At 33.4% G+C, this 17,876-nt stretch overlaps 1 protein-coding gene across 2 annotated transcripts in view; it reads left to right on the top strand.

Annotated features, from left to right (window-relative positions):
* LOC106881046 (tropomodulin-1) overlaps nucleotides 1–17,876 on the top strand; it is a 42,236-nt gene that overhangs the window by 19,866 nt on the left and 4,494 nt on the right. Inside the window, exons 1-8 of one of the 2 annotated variants that reach the window (XM_014931250.2) lie at nucleotides 1,413–1,900; nucleotides 7,816–7,962; nucleotides 10,986–11,142; nucleotides 11,561–11,680; nucleotides 11,845–11,928; nucleotides 13,944–14,074; nucleotides 15,589–15,696; nucleotides 16,145–16,288. In XM_014931250.2, coding sequence (XP_014786736.1) covers nucleotides 1,898–1,900; nucleotides 7,816–7,962; nucleotides 10,986–11,142; nucleotides 11,561–11,680; nucleotides 11,845–11,928; nucleotides 13,944–14,074; nucleotides 15,589–15,696; nucleotides 16,145–16,288 — 894 coding nt within the window. In that variant the 5' untranslated portion in view covers nucleotides 1,413–1,897. Of the gene's footprint in view, nucleotides 1–1,412; nucleotides 1,901–7,815; nucleotides 7,963–10,985; nucleotides 11,143–11,560; nucleotides 11,681–11,844; nucleotides 11,929–13,943; nucleotides 14,075–15,588; nucleotides 15,697–16,144; nucleotides 16,289–17,876 lie in introns of those variants that run through there. The other variant, XM_052974428.1, reaches the window with a different exon arrangement.

Here is a 17,876-nt window from a genome sequence, read left to right as displayed (position 1 = left end):
TTGAAATTTCTATGTTGCTTTGAGGGGAAGGTAAAACTTGACAAACTGCTTCTCCCTCTGTTGTTGGACTACCGTGATGTTTGTTTAAAAAAGAGAGATTATGACTGTGATAAAATAATGAAAGCAATACTTACTAAGCAAGTGAGCACTAATATACAAAGAAATAATTAGACGTAAAATATAAAAATTATTAGAATTGGGAATCAAACATGAAAATATTACCAAGGAGTTCACAGAAAACTGCCTGGAGGGCGGTCTTTCTGCTAGAAATATTAATCAGAAGATAGTGTTTGAAATTCTGTTATTAAAGTGAGAGTGTGATTGTTTATAATATATATATATATATATATATATATATGATCTTTTTATGTAATTTCTTCATCACACACTTAGCTTAATACCATTTTCCAACAAATGGTATAGTTTCATGGTTTCCCATTTACTTCACTCCAAAATATAGATTTCTAACACTGGCACAAAGCCATAAATTTTGGTATGAAATATAACTGGTTTGATGAAGCCCCAGTATTTGATTGATAATTATTATATTAATTCTCGAGGGTTGAAAAATGAAGTAATTTCTCATCGGGTTTTAAGTTAGGATGCAACTAAATACCACCAGGCATTTAATCTGTCAGTTTATCATATCTGCTACTCATTGCCCTACATTCTAAGTTGATCTCTAAGGATTTATGTTTCCAAATATTTATTGTTCATTGGTTTTTATTTTGTGACCACTAGAGTCAATGAAATCAGACCAATTCTTTGATGATATAAGTGGAACTTGAATTTCATGTCTTCATGATTCTACTGTTAGTCTTTTCATCTTTGACTTTAAGCAATGGCACTGAACTATGAATATTTTTATTCATTCATAAGTTTATCAAAAGAGGGGTTGCCAGCAATGTATTTCTTCTTGCCTCTACATCATGGTTAATTTTAAGTAATGCAAATTAGTTTTATATACAAGCGAGTCTTTTATAAAACAAGCACAGAGACTTATTGACTTTTTGTTTTTAATTAAAATTCCTTTATAACTGTTAACAGTAAATTCTTTTCCTTTCAATTAAATTTAATTGAATTATGTATGTGTTGGGTGGGGGTGAAGTATAGAATTGGGAATATAAAGTAATGAATGGAAAATAGAGCAAAGTTATTGCTAGATTATATTTCCGAATGTATATCTTTGTTGGGATACAGTTTCATCTCTACTTTATATTTCAATATTTGTAGAGATGCTCAGTAAACAGCTCTCCTACTGAAATAGATTTCAGTACTGTATCTATTTATATCTTCTGCTCTTATCATGCATTGCCTGTGAAGAAATACGTAGTTGCAGTGAGTGACTGACTACCTCAGTGTTTCACTTCACCTGTTCTTTATCTCTTCTCCTCCTACTTCTTACCTTTCCCTTCTCCCTCTTTTTCGTTATATGTTGAAAGTTTGGAAGCCATTCTTCCTCAACTGCAAAGTCAACTCCAGCCAAATTCAGAAGCTGGCTATCCAGACTGTTGTGTCATTATTAGTGATATTTTCAGTGAAAAGTTGGTCCAGCTTTTTTTTTGGTCTGCTTTATGAAGTAGTTCTACTCTAATAACTGTTAAAGACCAAACGAATAACAAGCTAGAATATCACACATTTAAATTGCTTTCACTAATTATCTGAAATAACTCACAGAACTATCTTTTCAACATTTCTCAGCCTACTTTTTAACACTACAGTTTTGGATAGCCAGTTTCTGAATATTTAACCTCCTCAACTCAGTAAATACAGTTTGGAATAAGCTTGGCACTGGAGTTCCATATTGTCAGCACCATACATCTAAAAATAACTCCTTTTGAATTGTATCAAGTGATAGCACCTTGCATTACTGAAAAGGGGATAGGAATCTGTAACCATGGTATGTTGGAATCTCTCTTATTACTTATAATATTCTTCACTAACTATACCTCAACTTTCTGTATATGAGATACATTTTTATTTTGTGATTTAGATTTTTCGTAATTTAGTTTTTTTAAATGTTTTTATTTATTATTACTCGTTTTATAAATAAATCTGTGGAAGGAATTCACTTTCTCTATGCAGAACAAGTTTCAAATTACCTGCGTTTACTACTTACTTGTTCTTATCTTCTGATGGGACTTTAGATCTCTTCAAAAATGTCTATAGTAATTTTCATATTCTTCTTAAATTTCTTTTTAAGAATGCTGCTGCATTGTTTGTATTTGTTAAACAAAGGGGAAATGGATTAAGAACTCAATATCTATTTCTATATAGTAATCTTTATATAACTATAAAGGGATAATTAAGACACTAACCCAATTAAGCTGAGAATGTGTTACAAAGTAGAAATTACAATACTGACCGGTCCAGCATAACTACTGAAATGTTGATTCTTTTAAAGATAACACTTTAATCCAACTAATTTAAAAGTTGTACTATCAGTGTTTATACAGTCAATTAATGGTTTCAGTTAACATATTTGGAATGCACTGAACAGATCTAATCTATGAGGGAAGATTATTTCTGCTATTGCAGTTGTGTGTATGACTAAGTTTTATTATATCTAATAAAAGTTATTTCAGCTTATTCTTTACACATTTGCATCACATTAATTTTTACCTGGTTGATTTTTACCTGTAAATAAATTTCTTTCTAGACTGGAGATACGAAAATAGAAAAGAAAGCCACAACCATCATAGATTTTCCACTTGCCAATAAATCTATCTCATTTTGAATTATATACTTATAAATACATTACAATGCTGTGCCTACTTTCTAAACATTTACCAGACTCCACCCTGTATATTGCTATTAATGTCACTTCAACCAGTGTTGAATGAGAATGCTATTATAATGCTACATTTATATCGGAATAATAAAATAACTAATCCATGGCAACTGTGACTTTGGATAGAACTCACAAAATCAGTAACAGCTGTGGGAGTTTTTGTTTTAATAGTCATAAAAAAAACTTGTAAGGAAAGTCAGCTTTGTAAAGCTTCTCTCTGCAGCGATATAGTGACAGGAGTAATTGAACTGAGCATTTGCAAACTAACAAGACATTAGAGTTTGAGTGCTTCAGTGTGTACTCTAGTAGTGAGCTCTACTCACCTGTTGTATCTATTTATGGCTAAGTGAACTAGACTAATGAAAGTTTGTCATCATGGATATAACACTGTACCAGTGTCAAAATATCGACACAAATCTCATCTGATATCTAGTTATATTCCCCCAAACTACCAACTTAGCCAACTGAAATTTTTATTACATATAACTCATTTAGTTTTTACATATCTGCTTCAAATTCAACAGATAGCTGTAAATTTCTACATTCTTATCGATATGCACTATAATGTAATGAAACCTAATTTATTAAGGAATAGTTAGAGAAACTCACATTAAATAGTATAGATAATTGATTATTATTTCCTCCTTACAAATTTATACACACACACACACACACACACTACAATGCCTTTGCACATAAACTGTACCTTTTTGTTTATATTAAAAGATTTTATTTTTATTTAACTAGGTTTCATATATTTCCATGAATTGAGTTAAATGACATTAGTTTTCATTGATTGATATTGATTTTAAGTTTCTGTGAAACGTAATGCAGTCGCTAAATAGTATGATACTTAAACAAAAATCCAGACATCTAACTTTAAACATATTGATTTTATTATTCTGCTATTTACTTCATACTATAACATTCCCTGATATCCATACGAGTAAGCTTGTATTTTGATAAACATCTGCTCTTCTGTGTTCATAAACCAACTTAACAGCCCTCAAAACTGACAAATACCAGACTCTTTCCTTGCCCCCTCAAAACAAACTTTACTGAAATTTTTATTCCCTTTCCATTTTTTATTAATGAGCCAACAGCATAGAGTTTTTATCGTTTAATTCTTCTCATTTCATCATGATGTTGAACAAGTTTAAAGACTTTTAAACCATCTTACAATTATTAAACATGGTTATTTCTCCAGCTCTGATCAATTTTTACAACCCTGTTTGTGAATTGAAAGCATTCCGTTTTGAGAAACATTAGATTAACTCATGCTCACTTACAGACCAACTTTATAAACTTTTTTCAACAAGGCAAATTTCAATATTCTTTGAAAAAAAGTATAAATTAATATTTTTCTTTGTTTTTTTATATTTAATTGAAAACTGAAGTTAATAATAAAAAAATGTTCTCTTATTTATATAACGTGTTAAGATTTTAACGGGGTCTTTCATTCTATTTTATACTGGTATATGTCAGTGCCACAGAATAAACAGTATTTCATTAAGTATATATGATCTTCAAATAAAGTACGTGTTAATGTTGTTCCTCTCAATATATTTGTTGTTCTTTAAAAGTTATCAGTTGATCATAATGTGAAACATTGTGATCTTTAAAGGTTGAATATAATTAAATATTAACATTTTAGTGAAGAAATATTTTCTAAAAGGTTTTTTTAATAGCTATTCTTATTAATATAGATCACTTTGATATTATGCTTATACTTTAATCTTTATGCATTTTATTTCAATAGAATATTTTTGTTTGTCACCTTCATATATTCTTGCCATCTGTTTGTAGAACAGTCATGGAGTTCCAGTTATTTGTTTGAGTAAATAAGTCATTGGTGCAACAAATGTTGTTAGTGTTTCTAATATTTTGTTCTTATGATTATTTTTTTTATTTTTTTTATTTACAATCTTGTTGTTACCATCTTGACATTTAATTAGTGAAATCCATTTGTTTTATAGTCTTTTATATTTCTTTTACTGATTTTCATAATTTGACTGAGGCCATGCTGGAGTACTTGCCCTCAAAGATCTTTTTTTTTTTATTTTTATTATTTGGTCATATCAACTCTAGTACTTACTTCAGTCTGGTGTTTATTTTGTCAGATATGATTTTAACATAAAGAGTACATACACACATTTATGCAATAGGCTTCCACACAGTTTCTATCTAGCAACTTCCACTCAGAAGGAATTAGTCAACCCAAGACTACAGTTGGAGACAAATACTTGAGGTACTGTGCAGTAGGATCAAATTTGCAGTGCTTCTGCCCATAGTCAATAGAATTTATATAGTCAAAACAATTTGTTATTTAGTGAGTAGTTAATGTGGCTAACTTGAAAAATAATAAATACAATCCCAATCACTAATAGTACAAGTGCTTAGCAAGGGATGTTACTCTACCATCTCCAATTACCACCACTGCTAAAAATAAATAACATTACTTGAGTAGATAAAATAAGCAATGGTCTACTTGTAGAGTACTTGCAATAGTATCTTGTTACAAATGCAAAGCAATACTGCCATAGGGAAGGAAGTCATTAAAATGGTTGATTTATATTGAATCTTTTTTTCTCTTACTGTTATATGCTTTATGCTAGTGTAAATCAAGAATTTTTTAAGATAATTATTTTTAACATGAATGCTTTTCCTCCTACTGAACTGTGAAGTGGGTGTGGCACCTATTTCCGGCCAAGGCTTACAGGCAAACAGACTGATGTGCCATGTTTTGTAAGTGCAATACAAAAACATATAATGTCTTCAATCTAGTGTGTATATATAAGCACTGTGCAGAGGTGCAAGCATGGCTGTGTGGTGAGAAGTTTACTTCTTGATCAAATTGTTGCAGGCTCAATCCCATTGCGTGGCATTGCAGGCGAATGTCTTCTACAATAGCCATGGGCTGACCTAAACCTCATGAGTGGATTTGATAGATGGAAATTGAAGGAAGCACTGTGTACATGTGCATGCATGTGTATATATATGTGTGTGTGTGTGTTTGCTTTTATGTTCAATTATAATAAAGAGTAAATTAATGTAAAGGGTTACTCCATACTTTTGTAGAGTATAGATTTATTATTCCTTAACAAGAATAATGTATATGTTGTTCTATTTTGGAAAAATATGTAGCAACTGAAATGTCTAGCAAATAATTCTATTTGCAAAGTAATTACATATCAAAACAGAAAACTGGAAAAATATTTCATGTTCCTTCATCTCAAGAACTACAGATAGGAAATTCTATACATTTTTTCTACATGTATACCTTTGTAACTCCTATCCTAGAATGAAGTACTTGTAACATGGAATTAAAAATATACCAGATTTTCCCCGTCTTTAGTTTTGATATGTAATGTCTTAAACTTAGATATTCACAAAACATGAGTTTTGAAGAATACAATCTAAGAAATCTTTTAATATCTATCTTTGGCAATAATATACTTGAAATGTCATCTGCTTGAATATCATTCCTGTGATTAGTTTTAGTGAAACAAAATACCTTAGTTTAATATTTTTATCTGTTGGTCCCTTTATGCCTTTTGATAGATTCAGCTTAGATATTATAGAAATTATCTCAAATCATAGATCATTTTTCACTTGACTGTACACTCAGTAGGCTTGCTTACCTTTTAAAAGCCATCATGAGTCAAGATGAATGCAAACTATTAATCTTTACTGAATTCATATCTAATGTCAACTTATTTGAAATTAAAACCTCTATTTTATAAATACAACTGAACACAAGTGTTGAATGGGTGCTGTCATAAAACAGATGTGGTGGCTGTTAGCCAAGTGAAGAGGAGCTTGCTGCATTCTTTTAACTTAGGATGAGAAAGCAGTTTTCCTGTGTCTGGGGACTATCGCAAAAGAGTTGTGTGATGGATAAGGTCAAAAGGACTGAAGAGTAATAAGTTTCCTCTTCAGCCAAGCATTTATCGACTTTTTCAAGCTCCACTTGGAAAGGAAGATGAGACTGAGAGGAGGATGGCAGTGGTGAAAAAGGGAAGTGTGAATGGGTCTGCTACCCTCAGCTCGTCCCTTTAGGCCAGAGAACTATATAGTTGGAAGAGAGCACTTACTCTTGATGGTCAGAGTAATTCTAGATTTATGGGGTTCTTTGATTGGCCCGAGATGGATGTCCTGTATCAAGAGGATGATATTATCTTTAAAACTAGATAGGGTATACTAGAGTATACCATATATAGTTTTTATTTCATTCAGTGTTTTTGTAATTCAGTTTCTACATAACCCCCCCCACACACACACACACACACATACTTTACACGTAACTTGTCTTTGTAATGTCCCCTATGATATTTCTGATATTAAAAACCATTAAACCTTTGACAAATAAAAGAAATTATTATGAAGTATGCTAATTTACATGGCAGAGATATTATCATGAGGTTTGGTGATAAGCCTTCTCAAATGTCAAGAACCTTAGTGTAGGGTAGCACTTTCCTGCAAGTTGATATTATGGGTCTTACTTCCAGTATCTTCCAACCTCTCAACACATTTTGGGCATTGGTGCCAAGTGCTTCAATTGCCACAGGAACAATTTTCATCCTTGTATTCTATCCTTCTGGCAAGGTTCTCATTTTCTCACTTTCCTTGATGTTCATGCTGCTCTTGAAAGTGATTGCAAAGTCAATAATCTTACACTGCTTGTTCTTTCTGTCTTCCACAATCATTAATGCTATCCTTGCTTCACTAATATATTGTTGTTGTTGTTGTTGTTGTTGTTGTTAAGGGAGTGAGCTGGCAGAATCCTCAGCATGCCAGACAAAACCCTTGGCAGTATTTTGTCTGTCTTTATGTTCTGAGTTAAAATGCCAATGTGATTGACTTTGCCTTTCACCCTTTTGGAGTTGATAAAAATAAGTACCAGTAGAGTACCGGGATCGATGTGATTGACTGTCCTCCTCACCTAAAATTTTGGGCCTTGTGCCCAGAGTAGAAGGCTTATTATTACTATTGTTGTTGTCATTGTTACCGTTGTTTTGTTTCAGGTTGCAGCAACAAAAGCAGCCGACATGTATAATTCTCTTGCTTCAAAGGATGACAAGGATGACTTTGACTGGGATCGGTTAGATGAACTTCTGAAGACACTTAGTGCAGAAGAAGTTGAGGAACTTAATGGAGATTTTGATCCAGATGTAAGTAGTTTTCTCTTCTAATTTAGCTTTTCACTAAATATTCAAAATTACTGATTCTTGCCAAAAGTTTGCAACACTTTATTCCTTTTGTATTTATTCACATTACTTTCTGTTTCCTTTTGAGAAGAAGAAGAAAGGCTGTAGTTATTACCTATTCAACCTTTCATAGAGTGGAGATAGGTTTACAATGATTCCTGTGGTTAATATTCAGTTAGATTTTTCTTCAGAGGGAAAGCAAAGGAAGTTCAGAAGAATCGAGTAAATGAATTCTGAAAATGTTACAAGTGTATGAGACCTGCAGAATCTTTACAGTTGAATTGGGTAGGTTTAGATAAGGTTTCAATGTATATGTTCAACATTTTTAAAGGGAAAGATTGGGAGGTTGCAACTGATCAGTTGGTGTTCGTGAATAACTTACTTTTTGGAAGTATAACCAGCTTTTTTTTTATGTGTTATGGAATTACCATCTTAGATTTGAATATGCTTTAGTGTTATTGTTTCTTGGCCTCAACACATCCCTGACTGAGCAGATCCATGAGCAAAACTGTTCCAGCTGTAACTTCATGTTTTGTTTGTTTATCAGGAATTACATAATCAAATGTATCCCTCTCCATTTAAAATTGCTAGGGTGAAAATTGACATTTGACTTTTGCTAAAGATAAGAATCAAATGCAATTTCTGCTTCAAAGCTCTCGTTTACTCATCCAAAACTAGGATAGGGTCTATTCATACTTTCAACAATTTCTTAGACTTGAAATAATTTTTAGTTTTGAAGAGAAAGCCTGCATCACAAAAATATTTTGTGCTGCAGGCTTGGCAACATAGAAGATGTATGAAATGTAGAATTGTAAGATGTAAATTTAGCAGCAATATGATGAAGAGATGACTGCAGTGTTGTTGGTTTGTTTTCTTTTCTTGAGATGATAACACCTGTATTGCTTTGCTATTGAGTCTAAACTGGTGGATCCCTATAACAGGATATTTTAAGGTCTTTGATTGTATATGTGTATGAACAAATTGTGTGTGTGTGTGTGTGGAAGATGAAGGTGGAATGTAGCATAGTGTCATCATTCTGTGTGTGTGTGTGTGGAAGATGAAGGTGGAATGTAGCATAGTGTCATCAGTCTGTGTGTGTGTGTGTGGAAGATGAAGGTGGAATGTAGCCTAGTGTCATCAGTCTCTGTGTGTGTGTGTGGCAAGAGGTGGCAAGGAGTAACAGACTGCATGTTGTACGCCTAACGTAAATGTATCAAGTATTAGGCAGAACTTGAGATTTACAGATGCTTACCAGTGAACGATATTTTATAGGTTTTGCAGTGGATCTGAACTGGTTGAGAAGGGAAAGAGATTGAAGGAGATAAAATGAGATGATTGTTTGTGATTGTCTCTCATCATTGAATATATTTTTCTGGTGAAATTGCTCAGTTGGCAGTCAGTCGGTCAGGGATGTAACCTTTTATTCTTAGTTCTATCTTTCCATAGAACTAAGACCTTAATTCTATGTTTTCCTGTCTCAACGATCAGTACTCATTGTTAAAAACATTTGATGAGGTCAGAGACTACTTTAGAAATCTAGCATTACTTTTTAGTTACTAAAGCCTTACACTTAGAACTCTAGTAACCAAAATAATGTTGCTAGGTTTGTAGGCTGTTTGAAAGGAATTTTGAGAAAAATTGGTTAAAAATTGGGAATATAGCTGGAGGTTTAAGTGAAGAATGAAGTTTAGAAGAAAATGGAGAGTAAATGTGACAGCTTTGTCTACAAGACTGCTTATTACAGAATCTTGATTGGTCTATGGGTATGAGATACAAAGTTAGTTGACAAACTTTTTGTTAAAGAATAGAATACATACTCTTCTCTTCTTTTACTTGTTTCAATTATTGGACTGCAGCCATTATAGAGCTAGTTGATCAAATTGACTCCAATACTTATTTTAAGTGTGATAGTTATTCTATCAAGCTCTTTTGTTGAACCACTTAGTTACTTATATATATAAACAAACCAACACTTTTTGCGGATGCTTGTATGAGCGTGTGTACTCATGCCATGCAGCTTGCCCAAAGGCATTTATACAGCCATATCTGTTAACGGTTATTTTCAATACTTTTCTCACTGGATTATGCGTTTGTTTCTCTTTTTGTCTTCTGCAATTTTATTTTTGATCTTCTATATATATATGAAGATTTTGCCTCTGTCTGGCTGTTTTTCTCTCTACAGAAAGTTACATTGTGGAACAGTCATTGTAATGAGTTGTTTTTTATTTATTTATCACCCAACAAGATACATCTGCACCACTGGATACTCCTGAACTAGTTGTCGAGTGTACCACAAGAGGAATCAATGCTAGATGTGTCGAAACAATTGTCGTGATTAATAATATATTCTTGTATATTCCATCTTCTGTCTTTCATTTGTTATTAACCACTATTTAGTAAAAACGGCTCACTAACTGCAGCCCCAGGGTAGATAAGTGAAGTGCTAAATAAACAATTCCAAAGTGTTTTCATTTCTCCACTGGAAAATATGCAAATAAACAACCCGGAGGAGTTTTTCAATGTAATGAATCTTCGGGAAAGGAGCAGATATTAAATGATGATGATACCAATCCAATCCCTACCATTCAAATAAATTAATAATAGTATATTAGGGCTGGTATTGTTTTAATACATCTGAATAGTTAGGCTATTGGTTCGTTGATCAGAAATGCAAAGCTGTTTGTTGTAGGCTTTGTGTTATATACTTAAGAAAAAAAAATTTTTTGTACTAACTTATTACTCATCTCAAAATATTCATTAAAAAAAGAATTCTACACATGTTGAACTCCAAAATTTTCCATATCTACTATTACCAATTATTTGGTCTGCAAGAACATTTTTTAAACTAAAGATTTAATGAAAATTTAAAGTTTTTTGTTTAAAATTTGCTTTTGGTTCGACTAATGCGAGATTAAGTATTACAAGTTACTTTTAATTACAATAATGTCATTGAACTCTCTTTATGTTAATTTCTTTTGATATTCTAGAATTCTTTACTCCCACCATCCCAGAGGTGCAGAGATCAAACATCAAAGCTTCCTACTGGACCTCTGAACAGAAAGAAATTATTAGCATTCCTTGAAAAGAAAGCCAAAGAGGAGAAGGACTGGGAAGAGGCAAAGCCCTACACTGGAGAGAAAAAAGGTTTGGAGAGATTTGTCACGAAGCAATCAACGTTTTCTTTTTTTGTTTATGGGCTGTTGACAGTTAATCGCTTGAAATGATGAAATATAATGTGGAATTACAGCCAGCAGTGCTTGCTGTTGAATAGTTAGAACTTCTAATGCTTAAAATAAATGTATAAAACCGCTGCACTTATCAATGATAAAAGAATTATGAAAAGATGCAGAAGGGGGTAAAAATTAACTTATTTGATGTCCAGGATGGAGTAAGTCCATGTCAACTTATTAAACGAAATTTAATGCCTTACATGTTAATTATGAAAAGCTTAGCTGTGCATGTTGAGCTGCAGGATATGTTGTTATATTTCCACATTTGCTCAGGAGTTTTTCTCATTTAGAAAACATTTATGAATGCTCTTTCATCTCATTTTCTTTAACAGGTAAAATCTATGTTCCTAAGGAGCCACCCAAGATTGAAAATATTGTAGATGAGGAAGTTCAGACTGAATGGGATGACATTTTGTCTAAAGCTACTGAAGAAGAGCTGGTAGATTTAGCAGGTAAGGCATCCACTTATGTATGGTTTGCATTATATTATTAGATGATTTGATATTTCTTTTTCTTTTCAAATGATTTAAATAGTTATGTTACAGTAATAAAAGATTCAATTCTATAAATTTAAATTCATACTAATATTGTATTAAATTTCTGTAATGAATTACAGCTGTCCTTGGATTCCATGGAATGTTGAATCAAGTTCAGTATAATGCATCCATAGAAGACAAGGAAATTGTTGGTGGATTTGCTGGTAAGTGACAATGTTTTCACATACTTGGCATCTCTTTTAAATAATACAGTTTCCCACTTTCAACATTTTTTTATTTTGTTTTTTTAAATATATTTCTGAATACAGAACATTTCCATTTGGAAACTTGGTTACAAATTGGTTAATTGATAGACATACTTCATGAGAAATGGTGACTGTTGAAGCACAATATCCTCTCTTATTGTGTGAAGTTTACATCTGCATTGAATGACATATTTCCCAACAACAGTTGTTCCAGTATCCTTGGTCTATGAGATGCCTTTAATTTAATGAGTCTTATTCGTGTTAATTCTTCTTCAGTGCTCCTTTCACATCAACCAAGTGTATTGAAATTACAATATCAAAACATAAAGTTTGTTCTTTTAATGGCTGTTTCCCATACTAATATGGCTTAGAAAAGGCAAATATTTGTGGCTTGATTTTTACAACCAGATGCTCTTCTTTGCTTGTTTTTCAAATAAGGGATTTTTGATTCCAGAGGAATTCAAGAATGCAGAGCTAGCAGATATTTAATTGACAGGAAATGTCAACAAACATCATTGATTGCAGTCCAACTTCAAATGAAGGTGTTACCATCTTTAAGCCATTGTTCAGTGTAGATTGCAAACGTTCATGCACTGTGACAGTCTCAGTCTCTTTCTCTCTCTCTCTCTCTCACACACACACACACACATGCATAACAGGTTTCTTTCAGTTTAAGGTGTCACAAAGTGGTACTAAGTCACATGGTTAACAAGTGAACTTGTTAACTACACAGCCTGTACTTGTAGATGTGAATGCAAACATTTTAATCTGGGTTCAGTTGATTTCTGATGCAGATATAATCCTGGTTTATTCAGAAGTTATCAGATTTTTTTGTAGATGTCACATTATTCATGCTCTCTTTCGTTTCCTTTTCGTCCCCCTTTCTGCAGTTGCTTTGATTAAACGGTTGGTGACAGCTTTGGAATAGCCTCATTAATGGCCTCTGATATAAATAAATCCATGGTGTCTTTCAGACCACCACATTTATCACTCTCTCTCAATTTCTTTGTTTCTGCTTTGGCTATAAACATCTTTTCCATGTTTCAACAAAGTCAGGATCATTCAACACCAATTTACATCCTATTAAGGACACCATTTGTTATGAAGAAAATAATTCACAAAAACAATTCAGAAAAAGAAAATACTTCAATAAAGAAATAATTATACATAACTGAGTGTTCAATGTAACTGATATGAAAATAGTTCTGTTAATTGTTTTAAGTTAAGGTCATCTTATTCATCAAAGTGGAGAAGGCCTTCTTGTCTTCAAGACTGATAACCATTGACTGCCCAGTCACATAATATGCATACACACACACACACACACACACACACACACAAAAAAGTATAGAGAGGAGTTTATTTTGGATAACATTTTCATATTTCTACTATAACACCAGTCTCTTTCCAATATGGACTTCAGTTGTATTATTAATAGTAACGGCCTGAAATATTAGGTTGACAGAGTAAAATTGTTGCAGTATTTAGTTCTGCACATTTACGTTTGAGTTAAAAACCTGCTGAAGTCACTTTTCTCTTTCCAAGATCAATAAAATATATATCAGTTAAGTAATGGGTTGATTAGATCAAGTATATATCCACCTTTGCAAAATAATGTTAGCCTGTCTACCTTTGTCATAATTGATTAATAATATCTTTTGCTTTGGAATTTATTTCATGTCCATATATTATGAATGATATCCATACAAACTATTTAATCAATTACTTTGTTATAGCACATACAATGAGAAAATGACATACTACTGAAGGTTACTATTAAATGTAATCTAGTTGGGTGTCTTTTTATGAGTCCTTTTTAACATTTTTCTAATCTAAACATTGCATTTCTAAATTTTTAAACAAATCAATTTCAATGTTTCTAAGTTTCATATAAAGTTGTTCTTGTGTACAATTAGATAACAAAATTGTAATGTTTATGTTGATTTATCATCTTTTTCTCTTTTTTAATTAAGGTGTTGCCAAAGCTGAGGATCTAAGAGTTTTCGAAGAACTGGCTCCTAATACGACTAACTATGAGGAAAGTTTAAAAAGACTGAAGGATAATGATCCAAAATTGAAGCATCTTAATCTTAACAACATTAAGGTAAGGATCATCATCGTCATCATTTAACGTCCGCTTTCCATGCTAGCATGGGTTGGACGATTTGACTGGGGACTAGCGAACCAGGTGGCTACACCAGGCTCCAATCTGATCTGGCAGAGTTTCTACAGCTGGATGCCCTTCCTAACACCAACCACTCCAAGAGTGTAGTGGGTGCTTTTTATGTGCCACAAGCGGTACTGGCAACGGCCACACTCAGATGCTAGCATGGGTTGGACGATTTGACTGGGGACTAGCGAACCAGGTGGCTACACCAGGCTCCAATCTGATCTGGCAGAGTTTCTACAGCTGGATGCCCTTCCTAACACCAACCACTCCAAGAGTGTAGTGGGTGCTATTTATGTGCCACAGGCGGTACTGGCAACGGCCACACTCAGATGGTGGTTTTTACGTACCACCTGCACAGGAGTCAGTCCAATGTTTTGTTCACATGCCACTGGCACGAGTACCAGTAAGGTGAAGCTGGAAACAATCGCGCTCAAATGGTGGTTTTTATGTGCCACCGGCACTGAAGCGAGACCACTGCTCTGGCAGTGATCCTGCTCGGATGGTGCTGTTAGTACTCCACTGGCACGGTTGCCAGTCATCGAATTTGGTTCAGTTTCAATCTAACTTGCCCCAACAGGTTTTTGCAAGCTGATTTTAGTGTCCAATAAAGGAAGGTTGGCACGAGTGCCAGTCATTGAATTTGGTTCGATTTCGATTTCAATTTCACTTGGTCTTCGCATGCAGGGTTTTGTGTCCAAAGACGGAAAGGTACGCATAAGTGGGCTGGCTACACCCCTGGCAGAGGCCTCAGATTATGGTCTCACTTGGCTTGCCTGGGTCTTCTCACACACAGCATATTTCCAAAGGTCTCGGTCACTAGTCATTGCCTCGGTGAGGCCTAATGTTCGAAGGTCGTGCTTCACCACCTCATCCCAGGTCTTCCTAGGTCTACCTCTTCCACAGGTACCCTCAACTGCTAGGCTGTGGCACTTTTTTTACACAGCTATCCTCATCCATTCTCGCCAATTGTCCTTACCAGCGCAATCGTCTCTCTTGCACACCACAACTGATGCTTCTTAGGTCCAACTTTTCTCTCAAGGTACTTACACTTTGTCAAGTATGTACATTGATGTTACACTTCCTTGCGAGCTTACGCATGTCCTCAGCAGTCACGGCCCAGGTTTCACTTGCCATGTAGCATGGTTGTTCACACACATTTCTATATTTTCTATAAACCAATATTTATTTACAATGTGTATTTCTTTTAATATTTATAAGTCCTCTCTTTCAATTTCTTAATAAAAATTGTTTTGTAAAATATAAATTTTATTTGTATAAGCCAATTCAAGTTTTTGGCCAAATAATTCTGTATCATCGCCTTTTTTGAAACCTCAAATATTGTAGGTTTATTTTACTTTCAATATTAAAGAGAAATTTCATTTCAGCAATAATTATGTATTTTAATTACATGCTATTCATCATGAAACTTTTCAAAAAATTTTTTCCAGGGCATTCCAAAAGAAAAATTGATAGAAATAGTTGGAACACTGAAGACAAACACACATCTAGAAATTTTTGAGATGGCTAGTGTGGATGCTACAGATTTTGTGGCTAAGGTGAAATTTCTCTATTTTTCAATATTATTCCTCATCAAATATTAAATGAACAGTTTTTTACTTTTGTAAGGCAATGACAAATATAACAAAAGAACAGATCACACATTCTGGATTATAAAGTCTTACTCCAAGCATTGCATTATGTATAGAAGTGTGTGTTAATTTTCTTTAGATTGATATTTTTTCTAGTATAGGATATAAATGATTTATAAGTAAGCTCAACTTTTTTACATTAATTAAACCATAATGTATTTAATTTCTTTTGTTCTCCAAACAATTCATTATCATTTTATCTCTGCACAAGAAAGAATTACCTCCCTTAAACTTAATTCTAAAAATCTGATGCTGTAAATTGTTTTATGTCAGAATATATTATTAGCTCTGCAGAATAAACACACGATGTAGAATTATCTGCTGTTTTCTTAATTTATGTATTTTCTTTTTGCAGGCATTAGGAGAAGCCTTGAAAGACAACAAAACATTGCAGATCTTAAATGTTGAATCAAATTTCATCTCTGGAGAATCAATTGTTGAAATTTTAAATGGCATTGATAGCCATAAAGCATTAAAAGAGCTAAGAGTGGAAAACCAGGTAACACTGTATTATATTTCTATAGAAGTATGCTTGTTCGAAATAGTTTCAGACTAGTTGCTGAGCGAGAACTAGATAAGACAGGAAAAAATATTAAGATGTTGTAAGAAGATTAGGATTACCTTTAAATCAAATGAAGAATTCAGTATTGTAGGTAGTGATTCAGCAGGTGCCCCAATTAGAAAGTATAATCTCCGAATGTCATTAGAAGAATAGTCTTGTCTATTACACAGGAAAGGAGGAGGAGGAGATATGAACTGAATCTAGGCAATGGGTCAAAGGAGGAGGAGGAGATATGAACTGAATCTAGGCAATGGGTCTTTAAAAAGTGAACTAGAATCTCTGGCAAATTGAGCAGAACCAGGTTTCTTCATAGATGTACTGATATAGCTAGAGCAGAAGTTCATGAACTACTGAGAGGCATCAGCACATGGATTATACTTGTTACCTCAGTTATTACTGGAGATGGCTCTATTAAAAACAGTAAGAGAGAGGAAATCTAGGAAAGTTTTATTCAATCAATAAATTGGATTGATTGGGGAGTGAAAAACACTGATATTTTGCGTTATGATCCTTGAATTTTTTCTCTCTTCATAGCAACCAAACTTAGAGGCTGTATGTGTAAGTAGGGATATACAGAATAGGAGTAAAATCTAGGTATTCAATAAATCTTGTTGGTCTCTGGAGTTTGGAGAAAAATGAGTGAGGAATAACTTATACAATATGTATCATAGAAAGAAGTGGCGAGGTCACTTGTTAAGATGACAAAGGATTATAACAATTTGTAATCTGCTATACACCAGGCACATTTAATTCATACCAATTTGGAAATTGCAAAATAACTACAATGATGATGAACTACAACATGTGCATTAAATATTTTTCAACAAATATCTTTAACATGTTTATGTCTCTATAGAAAATTTCTCTAGTTAATGTTTACTAATATATTTCAGAAAAGGAGAACCACCACTTGAGCTGCTGTTTTCAATTTGACCCTGACCCTAACCCTAATCACCAGCGATATCGTTATTGTCTTTGGTTGTTACTTTCAGCATTATGTAATTTCATTACTTCCATAGATATCACATCTTAGATCATCATTTCACATCTCCTTTTTCCATTCTGGCTCAATCTTTCATCATCTGACACACAACAAAGAGAAAACTGTCGACCTTTGTTGTATATGGTACTAGCAGAGCCACCCGGCGTTGCCCAGGAATGAAATTGTTGCTTATTGGTACTTGGAAACTTTTACGATAATTAAAATGGGGATTAAATGAAAAAAATTCACACAGCGAATATACCACGTTATTGTTTCACTGTTATATACACAGATATACATTGACACATGTCAGTTGAAAAGTGAAAATGTAATAGTAATACTTACTTTAACACTCAATGGTTTTACACTTCTGTATATGACATGTACATACTATTCATGTAAGTGCTTCTTCATATACTATGTTTTCTGTCTTGCCATGTTTATCACTGAGAATGTAGAGGTTCTTTTCATCTCCAACTCTAGAACATCCAACATACAACTGACCATGTGAGAAGCAAGGTTGAAGGAGGTTAAGTCCCACCA

The sequence above is a fragment of the Octopus bimaculoides genome, chromosome 18 (genome assembly GCF_001194135.2).
Source record: "Octopus bimaculoides isolate UCB-OBI-ISO-001 chromosome 18, ASM119413v2, whole genome shotgun sequence".
Classification (NCBI taxonomy): Eukaryota; Metazoa; Mollusca; class Cephalopoda; order Octopoda; family Octopodidae; genus Octopus; species Octopus bimaculoides.
Note: the sequence above shows the minus strand (reverse complement) of the source record. Positions and strands in the feature narration are given on the sequence as shown.